At 38.7% G+C, this 27,855-nt stretch overlaps 1 protein-coding gene and 1 long non-coding RNA gene across 5 annotated transcripts in view; one reads left to right on the top strand and one right to left on the bottom strand.

Annotated features, from left to right (window-relative positions):
- Positions 1–19,829, bottom strand: part of PROX1 (prospero homeobox 1) — a 58,981-nt gene extending 39,152 nt beyond the window's left edge. Inside the window, exons 1-3 of one of the 3 annotated variants that reach the window (XM_051998385.1) lie at positions 18,515–18,615; positions 8,483–10,271; positions 1,134–1,241 (exon numbers count right to left, since the gene is read on the bottom strand). In XM_051998385.1, coding sequence (XP_051854345.1) covers positions 1,134–1,241; positions 8,483–10,204 — 1,830 coding nt within the window. In that variant the 5' untranslated portion in view covers positions 10,205–10,271; positions 18,515–18,615. Of the gene's footprint in view, positions 1–1,133; positions 1,242–8,127; positions 10,272–18,266; positions 18,373–18,514; positions 18,616–19,467 lie in introns of those variants that run through there. The other 2 variants (XM_051998384.1, XM_051998383.1) reach the window with 2 other exon arrangements.
- On the top strand, positions 19,624–22,763 carry LOC127562559 (uncharacterized). 2 transcript variants are annotated; one of them, XR_007953699.1, is made up of 3 exons: positions 19,624–19,717; positions 19,961–20,006; positions 22,528–22,763. It is a non-coding gene; the product is annotated as an uncharacterized LOC127562559 (long non-coding RNA). The 2 variants fall into 2 exon arrangements; XR_007953700.1 differs by lacking the exon at positions 19,624–19,717 and having other exon boundaries at positions 19,911–20,006.
- The last annotated feature ends 5,092 nt before the right edge of the window (positions 22,764–27,855 follow it).

The following is a 27,855-nucleotide window of genomic DNA, read 5'->3' on the forward strand; positions in this document are numbered from 1 at the left end:
GAAATAAACGGCAGCGAAGGAAGCTGAAACGATCTGGCCCCCAAATGGGGCCAGCAAAATAAGTTGGGCACCAAGTTTCAAAACAACTTGGTGGAGGAGAGGGGGAGGGGCCCAGGCAGAGAGCAGTACGTTTTGGCAATTCGTGGAGTTCTGGATGGGGAAAATGAGGATCTGTACACATCGCGGGGGGTGGGGGTGGAAGGGGGGTGGGTTGAAAGAAAAAGAACAGCCCTAACAAACTATTCTAAGCTAATGTAATGTTTATCGAGTTACTTGGATAATGATAGCATGTGTGCCATTATCATCATCAAAACCCAATCTATGTTTTAAAAAGTTACAGATGATTAACACAACATCAAGTTGATGCAAACAATTACTTAACACACACACACACACTAACACACACACATGCGCGTGCACCCCGCCTCCCCCCCCAATACACACACACAGAGAACCAGGAGGGCCCTAATATTCTGTAGAATGAGGGAGGCTGCAGCTGTATGCAGACAGCTTTCATATCCTCATTTGAATAATGTGTCCTGGATCTGTCACTTTATTCATGCTCCTTATGCTCAGTGTACTCGACATCAACAACAAATTAAGTTGTAAATAAGAGACAATCATCACTTTTGTTTTTAAGCAGCTACTGCACAGAGAATTTCAATGTACGGTTCCTTTCTGACAGGGGGAAAAAAGAGATGCTAGAGTTTGCTTACATAAGCACAAATATGGGGAAAACCAACAGAAATGAAAACAATTAGAAACACTTTACAGTTGCTGAGGGGGGGAAATATTCTCTAAAGCACATCATAGATTACCAGCTGAAATTTCCTCTGAGAACATATTTAAATATATAAAAATCCAGAGGCTGAATCTCCCAAATGGCACTGTAAACTTATTTCACTTCTTGACAACAGACCTCTGTCATGAGACACAGGGTCCATCCTTGGCTGGCACCTCTGCTCAGAAGGACAAGGGCTTTCTAGTCCATTACAAGACAGGTGTCTTTATGAATGAACTTATTCCACATTCATCTCAACTTTCAAGGGGTGAAAAAGTACCACCACATACATAGGTGAATACAAAGCAAAGGGTTAGGGGAACTTGAATAAAAAGTTTAAAATTGTGCCTACCTTCACATCTGAGAAGTAGGTCTTCAGCATGTTGGAGCTGGGATAACGGGTATAAAAGAACATGAGCTTTGCTTTTTTCAAGTGATTAGGTGACAGTCCTTCCTGCATGTAGAATTCAAGTAGTTAAGGAAAACATCTCAATAAACAGTAACGACAACTACCCTTACCCAGAGAGACCAGAGACCTAGAAATGGTAGACAAGTGCCAGGCAGAGGGTATCTCATCCATCATTGCTTTACTGCTTTGCCCAAGATGATCCTATATAAAAATCACTAAATATAAAGAACTTAAATATGGAGTAATATCTTTCTCTTGGCAAAAACAAATCTCTTCCATTTTCAGGTTTTTGTGCTGGATGTATGTTCACTTGTTGCTACGGAGACAAATGGATCCACATGTGCTATACAAACTCTCATCCCAAGATTTTTTTCCTCCTTTTTAGTAATTATAATTCTATCTTTTCCTCTCTCTCCATGCTATGGTGTTCATAGTCAATTATTATACTAATGTGAACAAAAACCCCAAATGCCTTATTTTGAACATTTTGCCTTTTAATACTAATCTAATTAAGTATCTCGAGTCACCTTGTTCCTATCATATTATTGCATGATCTTAACTGCTCACTTTTCTATGACAGCCAAAACTCAAAGGGGAGGGAGGCACTGACAACCATAGTAGGAAGAAAAAAACAACACAATCTAGAAGTCCAGTTCTTGTTTAAAAAGAGAACAAACAAGCAACCAAACAAACAACGATCACCACTACAACAAAAACCCTTGTCATTCCCTATCTGTAGTGGTTAACTTCACTGAGATTGACCGAGTATTGGGGGCTAACAAATCAATACATGTGGGTGAGCAGATCAATAAATGGCCATTTACCCTAAATAAGGCGGCCTATTTATCTGGAAACATCATTACCTTTTAGATCCATAAACAGAAGCAACTAAAACAGTTCCCAGGAGAATGTGAGGCTAACCATAACAATCGAGGCTTCCTGAATCTCCCCCAGATTCTTGGCACTCTTCAGCGAGCTCTGTGTTAGGATGGCTTTGGTCACATCTGTGCCGCAGGCTGGCCCTGCCATTTCCTCAGCAAATTAATGGCTTTATAATTTATCAGAAATGAAGATGCACGTGGAGAAAATCAATGTGGTCCCCCACAAGGTCAATTAAGGGTCCTTCCTAGAAGCTTCTCTAAGGATTGTCTCTAAAAGGAAAGTCTGGGGGAAAAAATTAAAAAAAAAAAAAAGCCCCCACACAACCTTATTCTAGCATCCAACCAAAATTTCACACCTTGCAAAACAAAGGTCATTATGGACCAGGAAAGCCTGTTCCCATGACCTTCACTAAATTTACAACATTACAAGTCCTGGAAGGAAATTTTTAAAAGTTCTTAAGTCCAGCAACTAACTAAGGAGATCTAACCACATATTGATAAGCTCTCAACTATTTGGTTGCGTGGGTATTTAACAGCATATTTTGAGGCAAATTTAATGAATTAGCATTACTTTGGGTAGTCTATTTTTTTTTAACTGAGAAACTTAATTTCACATAGAAAATAAAAATAAAAAGTAAGTGGAATTTCCTAGTCCCTGCACTAAAAGAATCCATGGATGTTTAATTCTGTGTCAGTAACCTGAAAAAGCAGCACAGTCTAAACTTGTGTTTTGTTAAAGATACTTAATGATTACAAAGGAGATAATTTATGACTGACATACTTCTTGTGCCAAGGAAAGAGCTAAGAGAACCTCAATGGCTACTACTTCCATTAGACTGATAGAGAGGCCTAAAAGACTACTGCACTCTCTTCAGTGCCATCTGTCAAAATGGGTAAATGAAATAACAGTTGCAAGCTGTCACCTATTGCTTAGTGATAAGAGTTTTAGGCAAGTCAAAACTTCTATGGATATAGAACTTGGATCTCTCTAACTTTATCTTTACTTTCATATAACTATCAAAAAATCAACTCTACACATTTGAAAGGGTTGTGGAGTGAGGGGCGAGGGCATTCCAAAATATTTAATTTAGAGCTTGTGTAAAAGAGACAACATTTTGCTGTGTAAATCAAATCAATATTTTCATTTAAATTTTCCAATGCTCTTACTATGGGAAAAAGCAGTTTGATTTTATGATCAGATTAAAAAAAGAAGAAAAAATCTTATTCTGATCCCAATACAGGAGCTAGATTTTTCATTAAAAGGCATACCATGCTTCAGTCTTTCAAAGTCAACTTTTGGTTAAAAATGTTTCCTGCTAGCAATACTTGGAATTGTTTAGTTGAAATCTGGCCTGGAATAAATCTTTATCTCTTGCTCATCGTGTTATTGGGATTAAACTGCCATGAAAGATGTGTTTCTAATAAACTATTAAAAATAGCTAATGAAACATTTAAAAACCCACAGTGGGATAATCCATGGTTTTTTAAAAATAAAATAAAATAAAATTGAACTGACCAATTGGTTAATTTCCCTTTTAAGTGCTTGTGCTGAAAAGCAAGTGTTCTTCCAAGAAAGCACTGGCTGTTTCCAGGATACTTACACACGCACAATGAGTCATGATGGAATAGATTCAGTAAACATACAGCTGTACTGAACACGAGCTAAGCTCCATTCAAGGCCAGGAAAGAAAATGAGCACAAATAAATATTAAGGAGGTAAAGGGGGGTGGGGGGGATGGAACGCAAACAAGATCTGTCCCGGCAGCTCATGTGGCTTTGCCTCAATTCTCTCAGCCATAGCTTTGTGAAGACAGATGACATTCAATTCTATGTGTAATGCAAAATAGACAATAACTGCTGAAACTTGAGACAGCTGCCAGGTGTAAAAAAAAAGGGGGGGAAAAGAAAAGATGATAAATCCATAAATTAATGAAAGACATCTGCTCGGGAACATAAAAGATCAGAGAAACAGTGTAGTGCAGCTGAACCTAAAGCAGTGTTCAAACAACCTGAGAATCTGAGTGTTGTCTATTTACCAAGTACAATATAACCTTACCTAAACAACGGCAGTAAAAAGGCTCATGGAAGAATGATGGGCACAGAAGTGCGGGGTGGGGAGGATTGGAGGAAGAAGCTGCACAAGTCGCCATTTTTGCCAACCCAATACTGGTTTGTGGTTCAAGGAATTGTTCATTTGCAGTTCTCAGTAAATGGATTGAGTCTACTTAACAAAAAGCATCTTAATAAAAATGGCAATTTCAAAACAATCCTCCCCTTTTTCTGATTTTCTGTTTTGTTTCCTAGTAAGTTTTCTCCCTAAGGTACCTGTAGGAAGAGAAGAAATGTACTCATGCAGCACAAACTATTTTATAAAATGTTAGTAATCAAGTAGTTGTACCAGTACAGAAGTGTTCTTAATCAATAGAGTTCATACTTTGTAGAAATCTTGAATTTTGCCCGTCAAGACTCGAGAGGGGGAAAATAAACCAACCAACCAAACAAGCAAAACAAAACAAAACCCTAAAAACCAAAAAAAACTTTTTTTTTAAATAGACACACAAAGTTTCTGAATTATCTAAAAATATTAAATGCTAAGAGTTTCTGAGCAAAACCTTCATAATTTAAAATTTGTAGCCAGATTTCTGAATTTTATTCTTGTTGCAATTTCAAACACCTAGAACCTTTTTTTTTTCTTTTTAAAAATCTATTCATTGAAATGCCTCTAAGAAAGTTAAGAGGGGAGAAATTGTCCATCATGGATAGTATCTTCACCTGTACAAATGCATTAAAGGTCCAGAATGACACTGTTGTGCTTTAATTGGCTTCATGCAAATGACTGAGGCCTAAAAAAGGCTATTTTTCTTGAGATGCAAAGAGGAAGCGTGACAAGGAACATCATGGAGAAAAACAATTGGCTGTGTGTTTCTTTTGGTATTTGAATAAAACTTAATATTTGATTAAATAGATTCATTTGCAAAGATATAGAATACATTCTGTAGAGCCAAGATATGAACTCTTTTGGCACAGGTGCATCTTGTCCAGTTTAACCACACTTGCACAATTAGCTATTTTTATAAATTAATTGGAAGAGATAAGGTAATGCCATTTTGCAAACAACATACATGTGTAATATATACTTCTGATGAGCCTTCTTAACCTGGTTTTTATTTTGATAGTCCTATGTTCTTAATTTGGCTAGTTTACAGAAGTGAACAGATGTTGCTCTTTGAAGTGAGGAAATAATTGTTCCTTAAGAAATGAATTCTCTACTTGTATGCAGTGACTGGATCTAAAAATTACAAAACAATGAAAAATAATACTTTCCATTTCCACTCAATTCTATTTATCTATTCCAGGGATTAATTCTACTGCATGTAGACAAATGGACTAGATTAATTAGAACCTTAAGATAAGTCATCACTCCCAATGATCATGGGATTTTTAGCAAATAGATTGAAAAGTCTATCTATCTATTATCAAATTTTAACTTAGATGCTCAGATTGACCTGTGGGGAGGCTTAGAGTGTGGCTGAAAGATAGAGTCAAAAGGAAAATAAGGAGTGGCACATGAATACTCCATCCCTCAATTAGCTTCAGGCTGGTTTGGGCAGCAGAAAAGACAGTCTATTTGTCTCCTCAGAAAGAGCACACACATGAAGAAAAAAAGTTAAAATGGGCTAAGACAGAAAGAGGGGAGACATTGGAACATAAAAGAAAGATTTAAAAGGTCAGAAAATTAAATATGTAAAAGTAATGGAAAGCACCAGAAATATTCTTAATAACAGACAACTCCTGGTATTAAGGGGGGACCAATATTTTATATGAAAGGAAGGGTCTTTCCCCCCCTGAATTTCAGTAAAATCTCATAATTGACAGGAATGAGAGATGATGTCTCTAGTCTGAAAAGAGGACAGTTAAAATTTGCTTTAATTCCTGCAAAAAAAAATAATAAAAGGGGCTTCTGTTGCCCTAAGCCCTAAAATTTCATTTCCCATTAAGGGGATTTAGATAAAGACTAAGCCAATGCCTAAGGCTATTTTGAAATTTTTCTAGGAAGATGGATCTACCAAAAAAAAAAAAAAAAAAGACAAAACTAAACAGGTAAGAAGAGCTGGAATACATAAAAAAGATTAAGAAGATAACTAATATTTTGAAGGTTAAAAATCTGGTAAGAAGACGCACGGCATAGGCTTTCCACTGCTTTACTTTTGACATGTTGCCTAAGAACAGGCAAGCTTCTCAGCTTCTACTTTAAAAATTGAAGACACATTATCACTGCTACCCATTTTAAATGACTGCGAGGATAACTAGCACTGCAAGAAACTTGGTTGAGTTCACTTTCTCAAGGGTAAGAGAGTATGTAAATCTCTGAGGTCCCTTAGTCCTTTCCCAACAACTATGTAGCCAGTTACAAGTGCTGGTGAACTTCTGGCTAACCAGCTACTTTCAGACAAATTATTGAAGGGTGGGAACAGAGGCAGAAACATAAAGCTAAAATTCTGCCTAGATCCCCAAAGCAATAGTCACTTACTAACTCAACTCTTTCTTAATTAGAATCATAGAATCATTTTTAGGTATTAAAAACAATCTCAGAAGATAAACAGTCTAACCAATACCTGATTAAGAATTTCCTTCACTATTTATCCCATAAATGGTCGTGGTCATCCAGCCTTTACGTGAAGAATGCTGCTGAAAGAGTCTCTCTCTTCTCTCTGTCTCTGTCTCTGTCTCTGTCTCCTCTCTCTCTCTCTCTCTCTCTCTCTCTCTCTCTCTCTCTCTCTCTCTCTCTCTCTCTCTCTCTCTCTCCATCTCTGTCTGTGAGTACATCTCTCTTTCCACCTCTCAATCCCCTACTCCCATATTGATTAAGAAACGACTCTGTTCTTAACCACCCAAAGAAGTTACATGCCTGCATATCTGACATAATCTGCCGACAAAAGGAAATCTTCTCTATTATTACAATGAATATTGAAGGGTAGCTCTGGGTCTCCCTGGCAGCATGGTCTTCATTAACTAGGAAAACAAATTAACTACCTGAGCTCAGACTTTGCACTTATGGGGCAGCCTCTAGAGTGGGTTTAGATACCAAAATGTTGATCTTTAGTCATAATGACTATTGCCTAAAGTCCTCAATTTAATACTAGACAAATTAATTATTAAATGTTATACCCATCTGGAAATTTCTTATAAAAAGGAAAATCTCAATCTGTCACAAATACTACAAATGGAGATACAAAAATATTAAAAATAATCCTGACTCTACCCCTGCCTTGTAACACTGAACACCTATATATCCAAGATTTTAGAGAACTTTCCTAAGCAAGGATCAGTTTACTAAGGAAGAAACACATATTGAAAATGATTGAAATTCAGGACAGATCCAACTAAAAGTAGGTCTAACATTTTGAGATGAAATTTTTTGACATGATTTAAAGCTTGAAAGAATTATAAAAAGACATATCTTCAGTAAGTCTTAATACAGACTCCTTTAAGTCTAATAATTAATTTTTATATTAAATTGTTCTTTCTTGCTTTTCAAAATTATTGGCTTTGTGTATGTTAGGACAAAAGATTTCTGTATATGGCTGAGTAGAGGTTAATCATGCATAACAGACAGCTGCATAAAGCCCAAAGAATAGATCTTTGGGTAAGACAATTCTATGCAGCTGAATAAATCAGTTATCTATCTTATATCTATGTACCTATGTATACATGTATATGTCTACAGCTATATGATTTGTATATATATGAATAGGTGTTCATATATATACATATATTATATATATATATATATATAATATATATATACACACACACACACACACATATTATCCACACTTAAAAATAGAAGTGAAACCTTTTCTTCCAATCTAATCTTACACCAACAATTATTTTCTTTGTGAGATTTAATAAATTTACTAGTTAAGTTTCTGGTGGTTTTCTGATAGCTTTAAATTATTTTCAGGAGAGAATGCTAAAGGATTTTCAGAAACCCACAAATTAACTTCCATAATTCCTTCATTTAAAAGCTTTTTTTTTTTTTTCTAGCTCTCATAATGACGGAAACTGCCTAAATACCTAAAAGGGGACTTCAAAAAAAATTTCTAAATTCCATATGGAAACAGAATAGGAACAACAGAAAACTATTGATGAAAAGCTATATGCTAAGTACAGAGTATCATTTCATTTTCTTTTTTTCTCTAATGGGAAAGGTTTGGTAGTAACTCATTTTAGGCAGGTATGCTATCAGAAAAGTTACATCTATCTAGGAAAAAAATGCCAAGGATGTTGACTTGTTTTGCCTTTCAAAAGGAAAACTGCAAAAACTACATTAAAATGTAAGATCAGATCAATTGACATGGTTTAAACTTTTTCAGAAAACCCTTTTTTGATGGGCAAATAAAAGGATATTGCACTTCCGGAAAAAGGTGAAATATCAGACATATCTTGGAGATCACCACACTCAGACTTTATGAGAGACAAGGAGAGGCCTTCAGCTGTGCTGGGAGGATGTGCTGGTGAACAAGGGTGGTGGTTCATGTGATGGGATGACATCTTGGTCCTCAGACTTGCTGTCTCCCTAGTCAAGTCTAAGGATTCTGGGGAGGCTCTGTCTTTCCCAGGAAAGGAGGCAGAGGGAGCACCTAATGGATTCTGAAATGGGTAGGCCATCAATGGGAGAGAGAAAGGGTGGCGGAAGGAAGATGTGGTGAAGCCTGTGGTGGTGGAAAGTGGAGACTGGTGCAGAGACTGGTGGTGGCCCCCAGCAGGCGGGCCAGAGGCAGATTGGTCAGAGGAGTTTTTTCGAACAACTAGGGGCAGTGCTTCTGTTTGGTCTGTGGAGCTGGGCATTTGCATGGTGCCAAAGGTGTCCAGGGGGTTTGGAATGATGACGTCACCAAAGCACTGGAGGCGCTGGTTGGCGGTGTGGAAGTTATGGTTTTCCCCATTGACTGCAAATCTTGCCTGAGGGATCTGAAGAGGTGGGAAGACCTGAGGAAGCTGGCGGGAGGGTTTGGATGAAAAGACTTTCACCACAGTGTCCACAACTTGTGACATGGCAGTATTCAGTTCCTGTTTTAAGGTCTCGGCCAAATGCTTGCCTTCCGAATGTAAAGAGTTTGGCCCTTGGTCTCGCTCTTTATTGCCTTCTCTTTTCGGCTTGTTTTCCGCTATTTCTTGCTCCCTAATTAGGGCCCTGGCCCGGTCGATGAACTGCCCGGGGTCTAGCTCACACATCTCATTATCTGACCTTCCCACCGAGTCCTGGGCCCTCACATCCAGGATTTCTGAATGCATGCTGTCTTCAGACAGGTTACCATCTTCATCATTTTCAGAATCAGTGCTGTCATAGATTTGGTAGAACTTTTCCTGCAGCTGGCGCAGCTGTTTCTGCATGTCCTCCAGCTGCTGTTTCAGCTGTCGGCGCTCCTCTCGCTTCTGTTCTTTTCGAGCTGAAACCAGCTGCTGGAAACTCTGTTGCTGCTGTTGAGGCAGCTTTTGCTTGCGTTTGTTTTCCCGGTAACTTTCTCGGGGACTTACAGACTGCGGAGCCATCTCTCTCTCATTTTCATTGCCCCTTAACGCCACACTGGGGGAATGGCTCATACCCCGAATTATATTCTCAACCCGGGCGCGCTTAGCTCTCAGGTGCTCATCACATAACCGATCCATATCAAACTGGCTCATAGTAGGCCTGCCAAAAGGGGAAAGACACTCTGGGGGGCTGTCTCTTGAAGAGTTGCTGCATATATCCTCCTGATGTACTTCTGAGCCTGTACTAGAGAGACCGCTGGCTTGGAAACTGGGCTCTGTGCCACCATTTTTGTTCATGTTATTTTTCAACAGCTGGGAAATTATGGTTGCTCCTGGAAAAGGCATCATGGCATCTTCATACGAGTTCGCCCTCTTCAGCAGCTTGCGGAGTACATTTGACTTTTCCCCATCTGCATGCTGCACCACTGAATACTCAACATCCTGCTCTGAACCTTGGGGATTCATGGCACTAAAAAACGTTGCTCTTGCCTTAGCAAAAAATGCAGATGCTGTCCCTACCGTCCTTTTCACTCCAATGTCAACTCTTCTTCTCTTGGTTTGCCTGCTTAAGAGGGCTGTGCTGTCATGGTCAGGCATCACTGGACTGTTATTGTGCCATCTTCAAAAGCTCGTCAGCTGGGCACAGCTCAAGAATCCCGGGACCCTGGCCAACAGAACAAAAGGACTGATGAATCATTTTCTTTAAATTTCTCCAAATTTCCTGACCTCAATCCTGAATAAAATGCAAAATGCATAGGCTCTGGGATTTATGGCACATTACAATTATTGCAATTTATTATGCACTCTGCTTGAAATGAAACATTTTTAAATATTTCTGCTCCACTGGTTTAAGATGGATTAAGATTTAAAAAAAAAAGGCAAAAACTGCTTAAGCACCAGTAATATGATTCTCTTGCACAAATGCCTAAAATGATACTGTTTATCTTCAGAAGAAAGAGTAGATTATAAGAACACAGCCTCTGACCAAAAAAAATTTTTTTTGATTAAATTTGGGGCCATTGAGTGACATTATAAAAGAAGATGAAAGTGGTTCTTTTTTAATATGCAACATGAAATTAAAAACCTCTAAAAATTGTATTAAAATTCAATTTTCCCCTAAAACTTGTTGTGGTTTTAACATTGTAGAAGAAAAGTCCTGTCAGATCAGTGTGGAAGTTGGCATATCCCTTTTCTCTTAACTAGGCAGGATTTTTTTTTTAATGGATTAAAATTACTCTGAGTTGTATATAGAAAGAGGGAATCCTACAACTTAAATGATTAATTTAACACTGAAACAAACATGGGATGAATAGTTTTATAGATCTGCTGATTTAGTATTGGTATTTGGACTGATAATAATTAGCCAAAATATAGTCTGTGATGCCATGACCTAATATTAGTTATGCTAATATTTTAAACTGTGTCCTTTTAAGAATTAATTTCTTTCAAAGTTACTTCTATTGGAAAGGAGAATATCCTTTAGAATGTTTTTAGATATATATTTTAGAAATTGAAATACAGAACAACAAATTTTTAGCAGAAGTAGGAATAACATATTTTCAGTACTAGTCTTCTTTCAGAATCTTCTCCAAAAATAATACCTTGGATGCCCCAAGAAAGCTTTTTACATACATTTTTTTTTTGTTAAACAGATTCCTATTCCCTGCGCCAAACTAAAAAAAAAAAAGAGGCTGAAAGAAAATCTGGGAAGATGAAAGAAAAATCACAGCATCAATCAAAAATGTGAAAAGGAAAATATCTTCTCTTAATATGAACTTTCATTGTTTCCCAGGAACACAGTATAAAGAGAAAACATACTTCTTTGCATTTATAAAAGGCTCAATATAATTTGTGACTTATTAACTAATGATGCCAGACTTAAATTTCATATAAACTACTGGATATCACCATCTCTTTGGTTACAATTAACACTATGCTAAGAAAATGAAAATATTTTTCATGCTGCATTTATCTAATATTAAACTTCACATTTGCTTAACAGAGCACATCTTCACAATAACAGGGTATATTGCCAAAGGCAGCATGCAGGCTTTTTGGAACAGCTCCCATCTCTTTCGGTTCACCTGTAAAAACATCTACGTGCTCCCTAGGATTGCATCTGTGGCTAGTTTTAAAGAATGACTATCCATGCAAATAGGCATAATTTCAGCATGAAATAACCTGTAAAAATCAAGAAAATGTTCAATGCTTAGATAGTAACAATGTGCAAAGCGTCAAAGTTCCTCCTGCCGTCTTTGCCCACGGTGTTTGGATGAACTAAGAGCATTTTCAGAAATTTTCTTTTAGATTGTTATGAAAGAAATACTTTGCTTGCTTACATTTCAAACTCTCTGCATTCAAGAGAACAAAATGGATCCTCTCAAATAAGATTGGAAACTTAATACGTTGCTCAAAATGCAATTTTTTATGTTGTAGCTATATGGAAATTATTAGTTAGCTCTAGAAAACCAGAAGCATCATTACAAGTCCCATGGAGGCATACTGTAGGTGCATTTCACTTAGGCCTGGTAAATCAAAGTATAAGGGAATTTTTCAGTAACCAAAAAGATCTGAAAACATACAGATAGTGAGAGAGACAGACAATTTAAAAAGAACAATTCACAACTAAATGAATATCAACTTATAGTAGATGGACTGATGTGATATCAAAACTAGACCAATGATTACAGGAAGACATTAGTAATTTGAAGGTTTTTGAGGTGCACTAAGGGGGAAAGAAGAGTTAAAAGGTAATACTTTCTTTCCCCATTAACTTTTCAAAAATCAAGACCCCTGACATCAGTTTTTAACATTTATCTTTTTCTTTGTTCAAATACTTCACCTCCATCTGCAAAAGTAATAAAAATGAACTGATTCCCAATCAAAACCTTTAGCATACTTTCCTTCTGTTTACCTTAACACCTAATCTGGAATTTCTTTTTGGCTAATCTTTGTCATAGGAACATCATCTCCGAGACAGTGGTTCAGGAAATTACATACTGCTATGAGAAAGAGCATAAGGTCATCCTCAGGCATCCTTCCTTTCCAGCTGCCATTTTCTTTTCATGTCAACTACACTTCCTCTCATCTAACCCAGGTATCAACAGCTGTATCCCAGTATCTCATATGTGCCAAGAAAGGAGTTGGATTCTTCCTAAGGTTTTGGGAAGTAATATTGCTCAGTCTGTCTTTCTTTTTCATCCTCACCAAGGGATGAGTGTCAATTTAGCAGTCAGCTCAAAAAATAATAATCTAAGAGAATCTCTTAAATCTATCAAACTAAAAAGATTTTTGGAAATTCTGTTTCAACTTGTCAACATTTTCTGACAAAATATTGATTAATTTCTATATATACATTGAGAAAACTTGAGCATATTGAACTCCATGTCTTGGATTGCCATTTTAGAATTATTTCTAACCAAGCATATAGAGAAAATAATATATAAATTAATTGAAAGAATGCAGCATTTGATCTATTGACCCCAGAATAATAGTGTTTAAATGACACACTCATGAAGATAAAGTCAAATGATAATAGCCACGAATCTTCTACTTGTTCAGAACAGTTTCATAATTCTCAAATGTCTGTGAAGGTACCTAACATATCAAAATATACTTCTAAATGATTTATAAACTAATTTACTTGAAATCATTTAAATGTATGTGTTTGTGTATATACATATGTTACATATATATAGGCAAACATATGTAAAGCTTCTGTGATTTCAAAATTCTTTAGAGGGTTGTTTTTAAAAGATTGAACTATAGTTCAGTTGAAAGCATCTGAAAACTTTTCACAATATCTGTACTAAACAGATAAGTGTTAATTGTGTTGATTACTGTTTTCATTTTAATTGAATTTTAGTATTTATACTTGGCATAAAGTAAAATAAATATATATTTATGCACAATGATAAAAGATTAGTATCACAAGGATATAAAAAACATAACATGGGAATTTGAGGTAACAAATTAGTGAATAAATATCTACATTGTTTCTCTGAAAATTCCTTTAGTTATTATTAAAAATGCATATGTGATTTTGGTTTTTGTAATGCAGCTATTTGGCTGTCCCTATTGGCATATAAAAACTTAATATAACATATGATTTGAAAACTATTTTAGAATAGGGATGCAAGCACAGCAGGTTTAGCTAGAAAAGGCTCAGATAAGGTCAAATAAGGAATGAACAGCTTCAAAAGATTCTTTAGTAAAATCTTAAGTGTATGGTATTCAATTTGGCATAAAGAATCTCAAGAAAAACCATGGGTCAAGGGCTAGCAATGAAGACTATTTATTAAGAAAGTCCAGGGGGGAACATTGCAATATTAATTTATTAATGGAATGTTCTCTGCTTTTACAAAAGAAGAGGCTACTTTTGCTATAGCTATATTTCCAAAACAAGACTGATTGTGCTTAAGAGATTTCTAGATCAAAAATAATTTATTATGGGGAGAGAGAGGAAAAAGGTGGGTTTTTTTGGTACCTAAATTATTTATATTAGCTGTCTCTACTGATCAAATTATTTGAATAAATTGTAAGACTCTCCACTTGACTTCATCTGAGTAGATATACCCTTTGGATGGGATTCTAACTGACTTAGGTCAATGGAGTTATGAAATTGAAATAGAATGTCATTAATAGGGAACATTTTAATTGATCTAGCAATGCATAAATCTGAAAGGAAAAAAAATCAGGTGATTTAAGTGGCCCTAAATCACTTAACTCTCCTCAATAGAACTGAAAAGTGACAAATTTAATTCTGTTAATTAGCAACTTTTTCTTTGTGATAGCTTCTCCTTCCTATTAGAGGCAAAAAAAATGCTCTGACATTTACTTTCAGGAACCCATTACCCCCCAATTATTACTTCAATTAGTTATGATTGTATTGCCAATAGTGCCTATCATAGTAACAGAGTTCTGAAGTAATGACTACTTCATTATTAAGATTCTTCCACATCATCAAAAATTCCTTAAATTTTTCACCTGCGAAATGGCTGATTTTAGGTTTACACTAAAAGCAATGTCATCCATCCTCAAGAATAAGTATAATAGATATGCTGGGTACCAAAGTTTTACAAGTAAGCATTTTCACATGTATTTCCAAAATAACAGCTAGCAAGTAAGATAAAAATAAACCTAAAAGAAAAAAAATCAAATTTCTCCTCCTCATTGAATATCTAAATAATCATTAAGTTCTCTGCAAATTAAACTTCATAATGTCCTTTGAAGCCTAATAACTCAATGGGCAATGAGGTTTATAAACTTCCTAGCTTAGATTGTCTTTCCAAGTTAGAGAGATGCTAAATCAGAATCTTGAGGTCAAATATCAATCATAACCAACTTTTACATTATTAAAACTAAGTAACCTTCTTACACTGCACTTTGTGAAACCTGAATCTTAAAACTATCAATACTATCAGTTACATAGATGCCACTACCCTAGAATTTTACTAAGAAATTAGTGAGAAAGGGATTCATTTACTTCTTAAATAACCAAAGAGCAAGCCTAAGTGTATAAAGACAAGGGCAGACTATATTTTAAGATTTCAAGTACTGTTGGGAGAAGAAAGGTGTTGAGAAAGAACAAAAGTGTGAACAAAGATTATGTGAGATATGCTGCACCGTATTATTTTAGAATATTATGATAAGCTTAACAGAACAATACAAGGTAGATTCACAAATTTACCAGTAAGCTTCCACCAAAGACAAACTTTGTTAAAAATAAAACAAATTGGCCTGGCCATAAGTGAAATTTTAGACATGTAAAAACTTCAAAAGCAGCTAAGAAAAAGGTTGTGAAAACTTAGATGTATGTAAGCCTAAAGGATAAATGCCTCATGCAATTCCATCCTCATGGAAACAATAACAAAACAAAATTTTAAAAAATACACCCACTTAACTTACTACCATGCAATCCATTTTATTTAAGGAAGCTCATAACTAAGGTGAGAAAAGAAATGAGCTAGCTTCTAAGACTTCATGCTGTTAGTTAAATCATTTCCCACCTTCTTCTTTTCCACAACTCACTAAAATCTCTCACTGGAATTTAATTTGGCCATTTACAAAAGAGATGTCTATTTTGTATATAAATGTACATGTTGAATGCATAAATGCCCTTCCTATATCTTTTTGTTTTACTTCTCTCTATACAACATCCACTCAATTTCACAATGCTAAGAAGTTTTCTTGAGATATTCTTTACCATTACCAGGCTACATCTTTCAGAAAAGAGAATGCAAATTCACAGAGCTTATATTCAGGTTTTCTTCTATAAGTAAAGCAATGTCTAGGACATCCATTCTGACTCCATGCCTGATGCAATGACAGTCATATTCTACTTTCTGGAAGATAGTGTTTCATAAATAATACACTCTCCCTTTTTTAAACTATGTATCTTTTCAGTAAAGTATAAGTATTTGTATAGATCTATTATTTCTGGACAGGTATAAGACATATTATAATGATAAACTTTATCAGTGCCAGAGGGATTGAATTTTGGTATCACCAGGATATGTACGCGCACATGTATATGCGCATAAAACACACACACACACATACATACACACACACACACACACACCCCATAGGTTAAAAAAAAAAAATACTGCCTCTGCTTTCCTTCTTGCCTTTTCTCTTGATAAGCCAAATGCAAACCTGAGAGAATAAACTAAATGAAACACAACACAGGGAAGTGAAGGAACAGGCAATGTTTGTCCTTCCACCTGCTGCCCAAAGTATATGTGTGTAGGGGGTTGGGATGGCTATGACTGCTTAGAAGATGAGAGTCTAAGAAGAGCCCAGGAAAGGGTCTGCCAAAGATCTCTTAAAAATATCACATGGCAGTTTCAAACCCTACCAGCAGCTTAATTATTCTCGGCCTGAACAATCCTATCAACCAGGACACTCATAAATTCTTAAACCTCGACAACCCTCAAGCACTGTGGTTTGGGACTGCACAGAGAGACAAACACAGGGGAACTTGCACCTGTCTTTCTTGACATAACACACCTGTCTAGCCTTGCCCATGCGCACTTTGTTAGCAGACCTCATAGTTTGATAAAGGAAATATAAAGAGAGATATAATTTAAAAAAGAGTTGGTTGGAGAAAAGGAGAAAGGACATAAAAGACAGGGCATCTCTTTTCCTTTACTCATAGAAGGATACTCGCCAATTTTTTTTTTAATTTTCTGTGCTTCAAGGGAGACAAGGAACACACACACACAAACACACACAAATAAATGTTCTTGGAAAAATACAAACAAGCAGGTGAGTCCTCAGTTTTCCCTGGGGCTAAGGGTGCAGGGTTGCCAAGAATGCCAGTTTCTCACCTCAACCTGTCTCCTTGAATTATTTTAAACTCTTCCCCTACTCTCCTGGTTTCCCCTCTTTTTAGTCCAGATTTCAGTCTGCCTCTGTGTCTTTCTCCTAAAGGCATATTCTTCAGTTTCAGCTTTGGTAGAAACTGGGTAAGGAAAGATATTTGGGTGGAATTGTCCAGACAAGCTTGGAATAGTTATCAAAGGAATCACCCCTTTCCCCAACCTTCAATTTCTTTTGGAGCAGTAAGTAACCTGCTGGCTCATCCAAAGGCATAGAGGTACAGGAAAAAGCTGAGAAAAACACTTTTAAGAACTACTTTTCCCTCTTCCTCTCAATCCCGCACACACATTTTAAGATTTCTGTTCCGATTCTCAATCCAAGATGAGAGCAGTTTTCTCTTTTCCTCTATAGTTCCTCTAGTTATCCATCTTATCTCTAGGCTCTTTTCCCTTCTCAGGCTGAGAGAGGGCAAAACTCTAGGTACCATTTCCATTGGACACTGGTTCTTCCTCAACACCACAAACTGACAGGAGTAATTGGGGGGAGGGGAGGAGTGTCCTTTGGCTCTGGAATCAGCCACCCAAGAACATTCACTGTTTCCCCAACTCTGGCCCCTAAAACACCTTTTCTCCATCATCGGTCCTCAAAGCTTCCCACTCAAACACACTACACCCCTCAAATCAAGAAGCCTTACCCCCTAAACTTCACTCAGCAACTTCATCCAGTTGATCCAAACGCACTCCTCTATTGTCAATGAATCCATTTCTAAAATTTTGGAAAATTGGCTTCATTTTTTTGTTTTGTTTTGTTTTGCCGGTGACAACATCTTTGAAAAGAAAGTAATAGTCTCCTGTCTTTCCCTCCCCCCTCCGTCCCGCCCCCCACTTTGCTGGGGTTAAAAAAGGAGAAGGGAAAGGTATGCAAATGACAAGCAAATTGGAAGAGAGAAGAATGGCAGCTATAATAAACAAGACAAAGAGAAAGGACACAGGCACTAGACTAGGAGTTTGTGGGGTGGGGGAAAAGGGGGGGAAAGCGGTTTGGAGAAAAGGAGCAGTGCAAAGTAGCAATCCCCACCTTGAACTTCCCTCTCCTAAGTGGGGGGGGGGGGAAGAGTAGAAAAAGAAGAAAGCTTCCCCTCAAGCCTCAAAACCAGTAAACAAAAGGTGACAAGATCAAGAGACAAGAACAGCAATATCAGTCTTCCACCCTCTCCACCACCACCATAGAGAGAAAATACTGTAAACACACACACACACACACACACACACACACACACACACACACACACACACAATAACAAACACACACACATACCCACAACCAAATCACTTACTCTTTAGGAACTGGGAAGACTAGAGTGATGAGTCCCACTGAGGCTCCTGGTTAGAAATCATTAGGGTTTATTTTATTATGATTCATTTAAATAATTGCATTTTCCCCTGGAAGAAAAATTTACATGGGTATGAGTAATATAAGTCTTTTTTTCCCTTTCTCATTCAAGAAAAAAAAGCCATTATAAGTGCTTTTTTTTTTTTTTTTTTTTAAAGGAGGGGGGACGTAGGAGGGGTAAGAGATACTTACTCAGTGCAAAAAGCGATGGATTTGAGCCTCTCTCTCTTTCTCTCTCTCTCTCTCTTTCTCTGTTTTGTTTTTGGGTTTTTTTGTTTTGTTTTTTTTTGCCGGTGGAAAGAGAGTGGAAAATACACACGCGCGCACACACACGCTGATGTCTTGCTGCTGCTGAATATTGTAATTTGACAAGGGAGGGTGAATGTGTGTGCGATAGAGAGGGAGAGAGTGGGAGAGAGTGAAAGGGAGAAAGAAGAGAGGGGCGAGAGAAGGAGGAGAGGAGAAGAGGGGAGAAGAGGGCAGAGGAGAGGGGAAGAAGACAGGAGAGAAGAGGACAGGACAGGACAGGAGAGGAGAGGATAAGAAAGGCGAGGAGAGGACAGAAGAGGAGGAGAGAGGAAAGGAAAGGAGAGGAAAGGAAAGGAGAAGAGAGGAGAGGAAAGGAGAGGAGAAGATAGGAGAGGAAAGGACAGGAGAGGAAAGGAGAGGACAGGAGAGGAGCTAAGAGCAAGAGAGCGAGAGGAGAGGGAGGGAGACAGACCCAGGGAGAGCTCTTTTGCGCCGCTCTGCTTTGCCTGGCTGCAATGGTGTATAATTTCAGAGCGCTCACACAGCTGAGCTTCGCTCCACAAGATTTACTTTAAGACACAGCTGAAGGAAACAGGAAGACTGCACGTCACAGTCTGACTGACGTACCCAGACTCAGCACCCAATCGGGAGGCGCCTTCGGATTCAAGGGGGGATAGCGAGGCAAGAGAACTTGGGAGGAAAAAAAATAAAAGGGGTGGGGGAGATGTGAAAAAGAGGAGGAGAGAGGGACACCCCCCTTCCAGCCCTCGCCGCCTTCCACCCCTCCTCCATCCCTCCGAGCACTCCACTTCCCCTCCCCCTCCTCCCCCTAGACTCTCTCTCCCACACACAGTCCCTCGTCCCTTCCCCTGTTGCAAGGAAGGAGCCTTGATCACCATCACATCGGGGGCTTCGGGGGAGCTGGCCATTTGCGAGCTGGTGCAAGGCGAGCTGATGAGTGCGGGCAGCTCCCTCTTAGATTTGCTCTTCCTGGACTCGTCTTTTTTTTTTTTTTTTTTTTCTCCATCTTCTTCTTCTTCTTCCCAGAACTGATCGAGCCCCCAGAGAGGCCAAGCGCTCCTCAGACTTGAGGAAAGAAGGCACCGAGAAGTAGATCGAAAGAGTAGAGTGTAGCAGGCAACTGAGGTGGAGAAATGGGGAGGGAGAAGGGAGGGGAATTCACTCAAATTATCTCATTTACTTAGTAATCGTGCGAAGTACATAAAAATATGTCACTTTTTCTTCTCTCTCTCTCTCTCTCTCTCTCTCTCTCTCTCTCTCTCTCTCTCTCTCTCTCTCTCTCTCTCTCTCTCTCTCTCTCTCTCTCTCTCTCCCTCTCCCCCTCTCCTTCACTCCTCTCCCCCTTCCCCCTCCTTCTATCTCTCCCAGTCGCGGTCTCTATCTCAGTCTCTCTCGGAAGTGGGCTGACCTGCAGGTAAGTTTGGGAGAAAATTGTTCGACGTTTCACACATCCCCCCGAAACTGTACATAATGGGAGTGTGGGAGATAAGAATTGTCCGAGTTGCAGGCGCTTGCCCTACGTTTCTTGGGAGATAAGAGGTGCACTTGGCTACCTCTGAGAGCATCTTTTTTGAACTTTTAGGCTCAGCAGTCTATTTAAAAGACGTAAGCCTTACCGAACAATTTCCTTGCATGCTATGAACAACTCAGTTTGCTTCCGTTTAAAATGAGGGGATCTACCTAAATATTCTTTCAAGTTTCTCCTTGCTCCGGCTCTCTATGACTTGGTAATTCGTCCTAGGATGATGGAAGGAAGATAGATCCCTGCACTTCTGACCAACTTGTACATACTTTTTTTTTTTTTTTTTCCTTTTTTTTTTAGCGGGCCGGTGTAGCAAACTAGGAAGCTCTTTAGGAAAGTAGTCTAATCTTCTTAGATCTGGGACACCAATACAATGCCTAAAGAGTGTATTTCGATTTGAAATGATTAAGACAGAAACCAAAAAACTCAGAGGCAAATTTAGAGACAGAGACAGAAACACATACATAAAGAAGACAGAGAATATGCACTTAAAAGGGATCCTTGGGACTTAGAAGCTACAAATATGAAAGAAAAAAAAGCACCTTTGGTCTAAAGTTATACATTCTACCTTTCAAGGAGGATAGAATGATTTTTAATAAAGCTACTAAGTTCATGGCTTTAGGTCCTATAGAAATGAGAACTTGCAAGAATTGAAAAGTCAAAAACAATTCATACCTTGCCTATTAAGTACCGATTGAACTACATTCCTTCGATTATTTATTTATTTTTTTTGGGGGGGGAGGGTGAGTTGGAAAGACTCCGCATGTTTCCTCCGCTATAGCACTAGGAATTTAATCAGATCAAAGGTTCTGATCATTCTTTGCACCTCAGCTATTATGGCAGATTTATGAAGTGTGTTAATAGTAAACAGCCAGAACACCACCAACTACCACACCGAACCCTCCTGAACACACACAAACACACATACACGAGCACACGCCCCTTTTCTTGGACGCTTTTAATTTCAGCCACAGAACCGTCAAACTGTGAGAAGGAGGATATTAAAGTTCTCTTAAAAAAATAACGATGATAACTCGTCCAAGTCAAGCACCGCAGGAAACTTTCTGGCACAGAATTAAAACATTGGAAAGAAGAAAAAAAAAATCAAACCGGCCAGGTTAAATCTATTCGGCTAAGATGAAAAAAAGAGATCCCGGGGAAAATCAGCCTACATAATACCCTAGTCCTTACCCTGGGCGCGCGCGCACACACACACACACACTCACACACACACACACACACACACACACTCTCTCTCTCTCTCTCTCTCTCTCTCTCTCTCTCTGTCTCTCTCTCTCTCTCTCTCTCTCTCTCTCTCTCTCTCTCTCTACTCGCTCTTCCAGTGTTCCGTTATTCTCTCAAACAATTTAATTGGGCAATGAGTTTAGATTTGAGTAGAAGGACTTATGTCAGAATTCCCATTAGATACAGACTCTCAATAATGCCTTTATCTGGTATTTTCCAGATAGTCTGGTGTGTTGGGGAAAAATTTGGATCCTAATGAATACTATGCTTCCTCCTCGTTTCTTCCTCTTCCTCCTCTTCCTTCTTCTCCTCCTTCCTGCTTCTTCCTCCTCTTTTTCTTTTTTATCTTAAGAATCGCAGATTCCAAATGTAAGCCAATGCCAGAGCCCAAGAAAACTGGTAGGAGTCAGGGAGACGTGTCCTTTACACCTTAAAGCCATCTGTCCAGTCTGGCATTTGAAACAACAGGGAGAGGAAGACGGAAGCTTAGGAAAAGGGGAGACAGGCTCCCCCAAAGGATTAAGATGTGGACTTTTCCTTCGGAAACAAATTAGTTGAACTTGAGTCTAAAAGTTCATTTCTATTGTTCCAAAGACTCAGATGCATGCTACACCTTCCAAACTCATTCATACACTCACCGGGAGAAATTGTTTGAGGAAAAAGTTCCTGAGGCCGCCTCTATTCCTTTACCAGACTCAGTGGAAGGTACAACAGTGAAAGGGCTTAAGGACAGTGTTGGTTTAGGGGTCAGAGATGTGATTTTTGTGTTCTTGCTGTTTCAGCTGCTCCTAGTTACCTATTCTGTCCCTAATCACCCCTTCTAAACCTTCCTACCTGCTGTCTTGCTGTACTGTGTTGTCTTCCTCAGTTGAGCAGCCTGCATTAGCTGTCCAGAAGCGGGCTTTACTGAAACAAAACCGCAACCACCGGCATGAGACAGAAAGCAAATCTCTGAGTCTTGCAACCTCTGTCATCTGAGGATTTTGCCTGTGCACTCCTGCTGCCCTGTCCTTTAGTGTACATAAGACACATGCCATTTATAATCTTTCTCTCCTCAAATCGGGTCGCTGTTTCTTAAATTCTTACTATTCTTGTTTCTAAAAGAATCACGACACAAGGCCCTTGTCTCACTTATCTGCTATGATTCTCCCATCTGTTTTCTTCATAGGAAGGGGTCCCCGCAAGCTTGGAGACAAGACCAGATAGGAATTATCTCTGAAAATAAGCAACTATTGGTTTAAACAAGACATCTTTCTTCTCACCCAAGAATTTTAAAGTTTAGAAAAGTTTCGAACTTTCTTCTCTTGAAAATTTAAGAAGTCTTTACTGTTGGTGAATTTATTTATTCTTAATAAAATGTGTCGCTTTGGTTTGTAGAGTAAATAAATGAAGTACACTTTGGCATTTCCTTGGCGGATTCCCCCCTCGCTTCTTTCTTTGAACTGAATGGGAGCAAGAAAGCGACTACATCATTTAAAGCACTACCAATTACTACCAATCTTCATAAAACCCCGACTCGGCTTTTTCCTTTCTGTGGACCGCGATTTGATCTCTTTACTAGAACAAGAAGCAGCGATATGGATTTTAGAAGACAGCCCCTAGTGATCTTGATAGACACACTAGCACATACAGGCATTCGGGCTGGCGCGCGCGCGCACACACACACACACACACACACACACACACACACACACACACACACACACACAAATACACACACGGAAAGAGCAAGGAAGAAAAACCAACCCTTAGGGCTAGCGCCTGGCCCCGAACAGAGACAGACTGCATCTCTCCCAGAGAGTTCCAATTCACTGATGCCCCGGGGAAAAGCCAAATCTACAACCAGAATTGGTTCCGAAAAAAACAGAATAGGGGAAAAAAGTGAAATGCCACAAGATCAGTAGCAAGTAGCAGCTGCGGAGATTCTCCCTTGGGAACCCCACAGCTTATGAGCCTCCAGAGTAATGTTTGTTTAACCAACAGCTTTCAAAGTAAACAGAAGCGAATCACTCCATAGAACTTGAAGTACAAACCTTAGAAGAGTTTCCGGGGATTCGGGGGATAGTAGTGGCGTTTGTTTGTGGGAAAGAAGGTCTCCCGAAAAAGGAAGTCCCCCTCCCTCTCTGCATCCCCCATTACTCATCCCTCACCTCGAGGAGGCCCTAGATGAGTCCAAACCAAATTCAGCAAAGAAAACAAAACAATTTTCAAACCACGAGGTTTACCCCTAATTCTCCCCAGCCACTTATTTCCAGGGATCACCTTTCGACTAATACTTTACAATACACCCCCACTCACAGCACGCGCGCGCGCGCCCGTATGCATGCACAGAGGAGGGGGAGGACCAAAAAAAAAAAAAAAAAAGAAAGATTTTCCGAGGGAAATCTCTGTCCTAAATGTTTATGGAAGAGGGTCTAAAATGGATCTCTTTCACGCCAACTCTGGCTTTGCCTCAGGCACCAAACTTTCCAGTACCAAGATATTAACAGATGGTGGTAAGCACATGGTGAGATGTTACTTACATAATCCAGCCATTTCGCTTGGGCCTTAGAGAACTAGAGGGACTCACCAGGCAACCACACATTTTGAATTGTATTTGTTGCGCTCCCTCCCCTTCTCCCACCCACCCTCTTTCTAGTACTACCGTCATGTTTAAGTAGTCCAGGATGGGGAAGGTATCCCCATTTTAGCGGAAAATTCCACTCATATTAAGATTTTGAGTCGACACCCAAAGAAAAGCTGGAGGCTCAAGTACCGGGGCGGGGGACTGGGGGGGATGAAGTGGAGAAATTGGCTTGTAAGAGAACTGCTTGCCCCTTTTCACCCCGGGTCCCTACTGTATTGAAAATTATGCGATTTACTAGACCCCCCAGTCCCAAGCCTTTCCTTAAATGCAGATTAACATTTCATTAGCTCCCCTTGAATCCCAGTGGAATAGTCTCGGCTGCCTGAGAGGATTGGGGAACAGGAAGTCAAAAGCGCTTGGAAGGAGAGGAACACGGTGTGCACAGAGACCAAAGAAGGCCGTGAAGTCCGAGAAGGCCTGTTTGACTTTGGTACTTCTGCGATTTGAGAAGTTTAAAAAATATATTAAAACAACTTTGTCTTTACTATTGGGCCTGCAGGTCACTGGACCTGCCCATTAAGCATTCTTTGTGCAAAGTAATACGTCTGATCAAGCTAGTTACCTGCCTTAAGCTCAAACTCTCAGGCTTTGGTGGCCGACTAAAGCAATGGATGAGCTCCAGGCTAGCTGGGCAGATTCAAGGAGAGTTTTCCTCCGATCAATTCTCTTTCTCTAGTTAACAGCCATCTACCCCCTCCCCTTTTCTTCCCCTTCCCCTCCCCCCTCCATCCCCTTTCAGCCGCGACCCTATCTTGTCGGGTTGAGTGTATAGTCGCTTTTTTTTTAAAAGCTGGGACACGGAGGCCACTGCTGCGGTTAGCACTCTCCTCTGGTATGGGAAGTCTGTCTCATCAACCCGGGGGTTCGGTGGGTTTGATTGGGCCATTCATTTTGGACGCGCCCTTCCTCAATCTCCAGGAGGTTGGGTGCTATTCAGGTACATCTTTCCCAATAGCTTGTCCACCTTCCTACTCTCAGTGGTCCTGATATTTTCTGGCGAAAGGAGATAAACTCCCTAGATCATATTCCTTCTTGATGATCCTTCCACCCAACCCCACAGGGCCCAGCGCTTTCTTCTTTAGTGAGATGTCCAGGGTTGTAGAGGGAACACCCGGAGGAGGCACCGACTTCTTGCACAGCCAAGAAGGGAAGAGGAAAATCTGTGACCACCTTAAATTGTCTTTCGTCCCACGTGTCCTCAGCTTATTACTAACTGCTATTCATAGCATTCTCTGGGTGTGGTTTGTGAGGGAACAAGCATAGAACCTGAGTGTGTATGGTGGGGGGTGGGGGGCAGTAAGGGTGGCAGTAGTCTTTATTCCCAGGCTGCGGAAAGATCGGAGTGTGAGATTCCTGACGTTTTTATTTTCCTAAAAGGGATAAAAACTCTCTCCTCCCCTTCCCTTTCTTTAACACTACATGTTGTGACCCATTGTTCTGTTTGTAGCCACAAATCTGGAGGCTAATTGCTTGTGACTCACAGGTCTCCTTAGCTGTCCTTTGCTTTCTTTGCCTTTTCTTAATCATTTCAAGGGTGCAAATGCAGGGGACATTTTTTTTTTTAAAGAGCTTTGGTCATAGGAGCTTGATTTAACTGCAATGTGTTTAGCCCTCAAAAGGTTCATTCACAAGGAGAAGATTTGAAAGGGCTAGGTGTTGGGGATACTAGCTGAGTGAAGGATGTACATTATCTTCCTGTTGGTATTTTGAACAAAATAAAACGTAAGAGTTTGCATTTTGATGAATCAAGAAAAAACAAGGCATTTGGGATGGAAAACCAGAATCGAACTATTTTACAAATAGGGGTTTTATTTTATTTTTAGGGGGGAGGGAAGTATCTAAATGTCTGGTATCATTTTAAGATCAAAGGGGAAAAACATAAGCTTTCTGGTCTCAAAATTGATATTTAAGAATATCTAAAAAGGGTTCTCCAACATACACATGGCTCTTCCACTAATCATTTCAACCTCTCTAGGTCTTAGTTTCTTCCTCTATGAAAATGAGTTAGGGTAGGGTTAGACGACTTTAACATTCTTTGATTCTATGTTGCTTTTGGGAAGTAGAATTGTGTGACTTATCTTTGTGTATATAAATATACACAATACATATTCACAGACACACTCATAGGATCACCAATAGTTTTCTCATGAAAACAGGCACTTATATAATCTCTATGAGTGCTGGCATCAAACTGATCTCAGCTGTCCTTACCAATTTAAGCTCCCCCCCCTTTTCACTTAGTAAAGGAAAATGGGATTTTATGAATGTTAAGAATCAAGGCCTTACAGAGACTGAATCTATCTATAATTTTAGCAAGTTCTATTTATAGCCAAAAGGAATCACAAAGTTTGCATTCTGCTTTAATTTTTCTTTTTACCCTCCCTCCTTTGTAAATACCAAGGACCTCAAAGAGAAAACTGCCTACCAGACCAAAAAAACCACAGTACAAGAAACCCTATTCAAAAGGAAACAAAAAGTGCCAGTGTTTCCATCTCAAAAGACAAATGTACAACTTATTTCATATATTTTGAATTAATAAAAACCCATTTCTACATAAATTAAGATACTTGATGCTCTTTCATTCAAAAGATATAGAGACATTATATGGATGAGAGGTAATAGAATCTTAAACCAATAAATTTAAGTTTAATACTAACTAAAGACTTATATACTCTTGGACAATTTACTGAATACCTCTGGATTTCAGGTTCCTTAGCTGTAAAATGAAGGAGTTGGACTGGATGATCCTTTAAGATTTCTTTGAGGTCTAGATTTCTGATCTCTCAGCCAGGTTAAAGCTTGAAGGTAGGGTCTCTAGGTATCCTTCTTGAAAACACAACTTGGGATCAGAAAAGAGAAGGCTTAGAGAAAGAATGTGGGAAGAATGATAACAGCTTCAAATATTTGAAAGTCCATCGTGCAAAAGATGGATTAGATAGCCTTCCTTGTTCCAGAGAGGAGAACTAGAACTAACTAGTGGAGGGAAATTACAAGGAGTCAGATTTTGGCTTAATACAAGGAAGAACTAATTTTTTTTAAATTAAAGCTCTTCAAAGGAGGAACTGATTATCTCAAGAGGTAATTGTTTCAAGAACCTAAATAATCACTTGTCAAGGAAATAGTGGTGATTCATATTACAAGCTGAATTTGTCCCATAGTATAGTGATTATTTTTTTTAAGTTCTTTTTTTTCTTTTTTTTAAAATCACAGATCCCTTTGACAGTTTGAAGAAACCTAAAGTCTGCTTCTCAGAATATATATATATATTAGCAGCTCTTTTTGTGGTGGAATGGAATTGGAATTGGAAATTGAGTGGATGTACATAAATTGGGGAATGGCTGAATGAGTTGTGCTATATGAATTGATGTAATATTATTGTTCTATAAGAAATGATGAACAAGCTGATTTCAGAAAAGCTTAGAAAGACTTATATGAACTGATACTGAATGAACATATTGCACACAACAATAGCAAGATTAGGTAATAATCAACTGTGATGAACTTGGCTCTTCTCAGCAATGCAGTGATCTAAGACAATTCCAATAGACTTGGGATGGAAAATATCATTTGCATCCAGAGAGAGAACTATGGAGACTGCAAATTGAAGCACAGTATTTTCACCTTTTTTTAAAATTGGTTTTTTTCTTTCTTGTGATTCTTCCTTTTTGTTCTGATTTTTCTTTCACAAAACTGCTAATATGGAAATACGCTCAAAATGATTGTACATTTATAACCTACATCAAATTGTTTACTGTCTTGGAAAGGGGGAGATAAGAGAGGAAGAAAAAATGTGGAGCTCAAAATCTTATAAAAATGAATGTTGAAAACTGTTTTCCAATGTAATTGAAAAAATAAAATACTGCTAAATAA

Source organism: Antechinus flavipes, chromosome 4 (genome assembly GCF_016432865.1).
Source record: "Antechinus flavipes isolate AdamAnt ecotype Samford, QLD, Australia chromosome 4, AdamAnt_v2, whole genome shotgun sequence".
In the NCBI taxonomy this organism is placed as follows: Eukaryota; Metazoa; Chordata; class Mammalia; order Dasyuromorphia; family Dasyuridae; genus Antechinus; species Antechinus flavipes.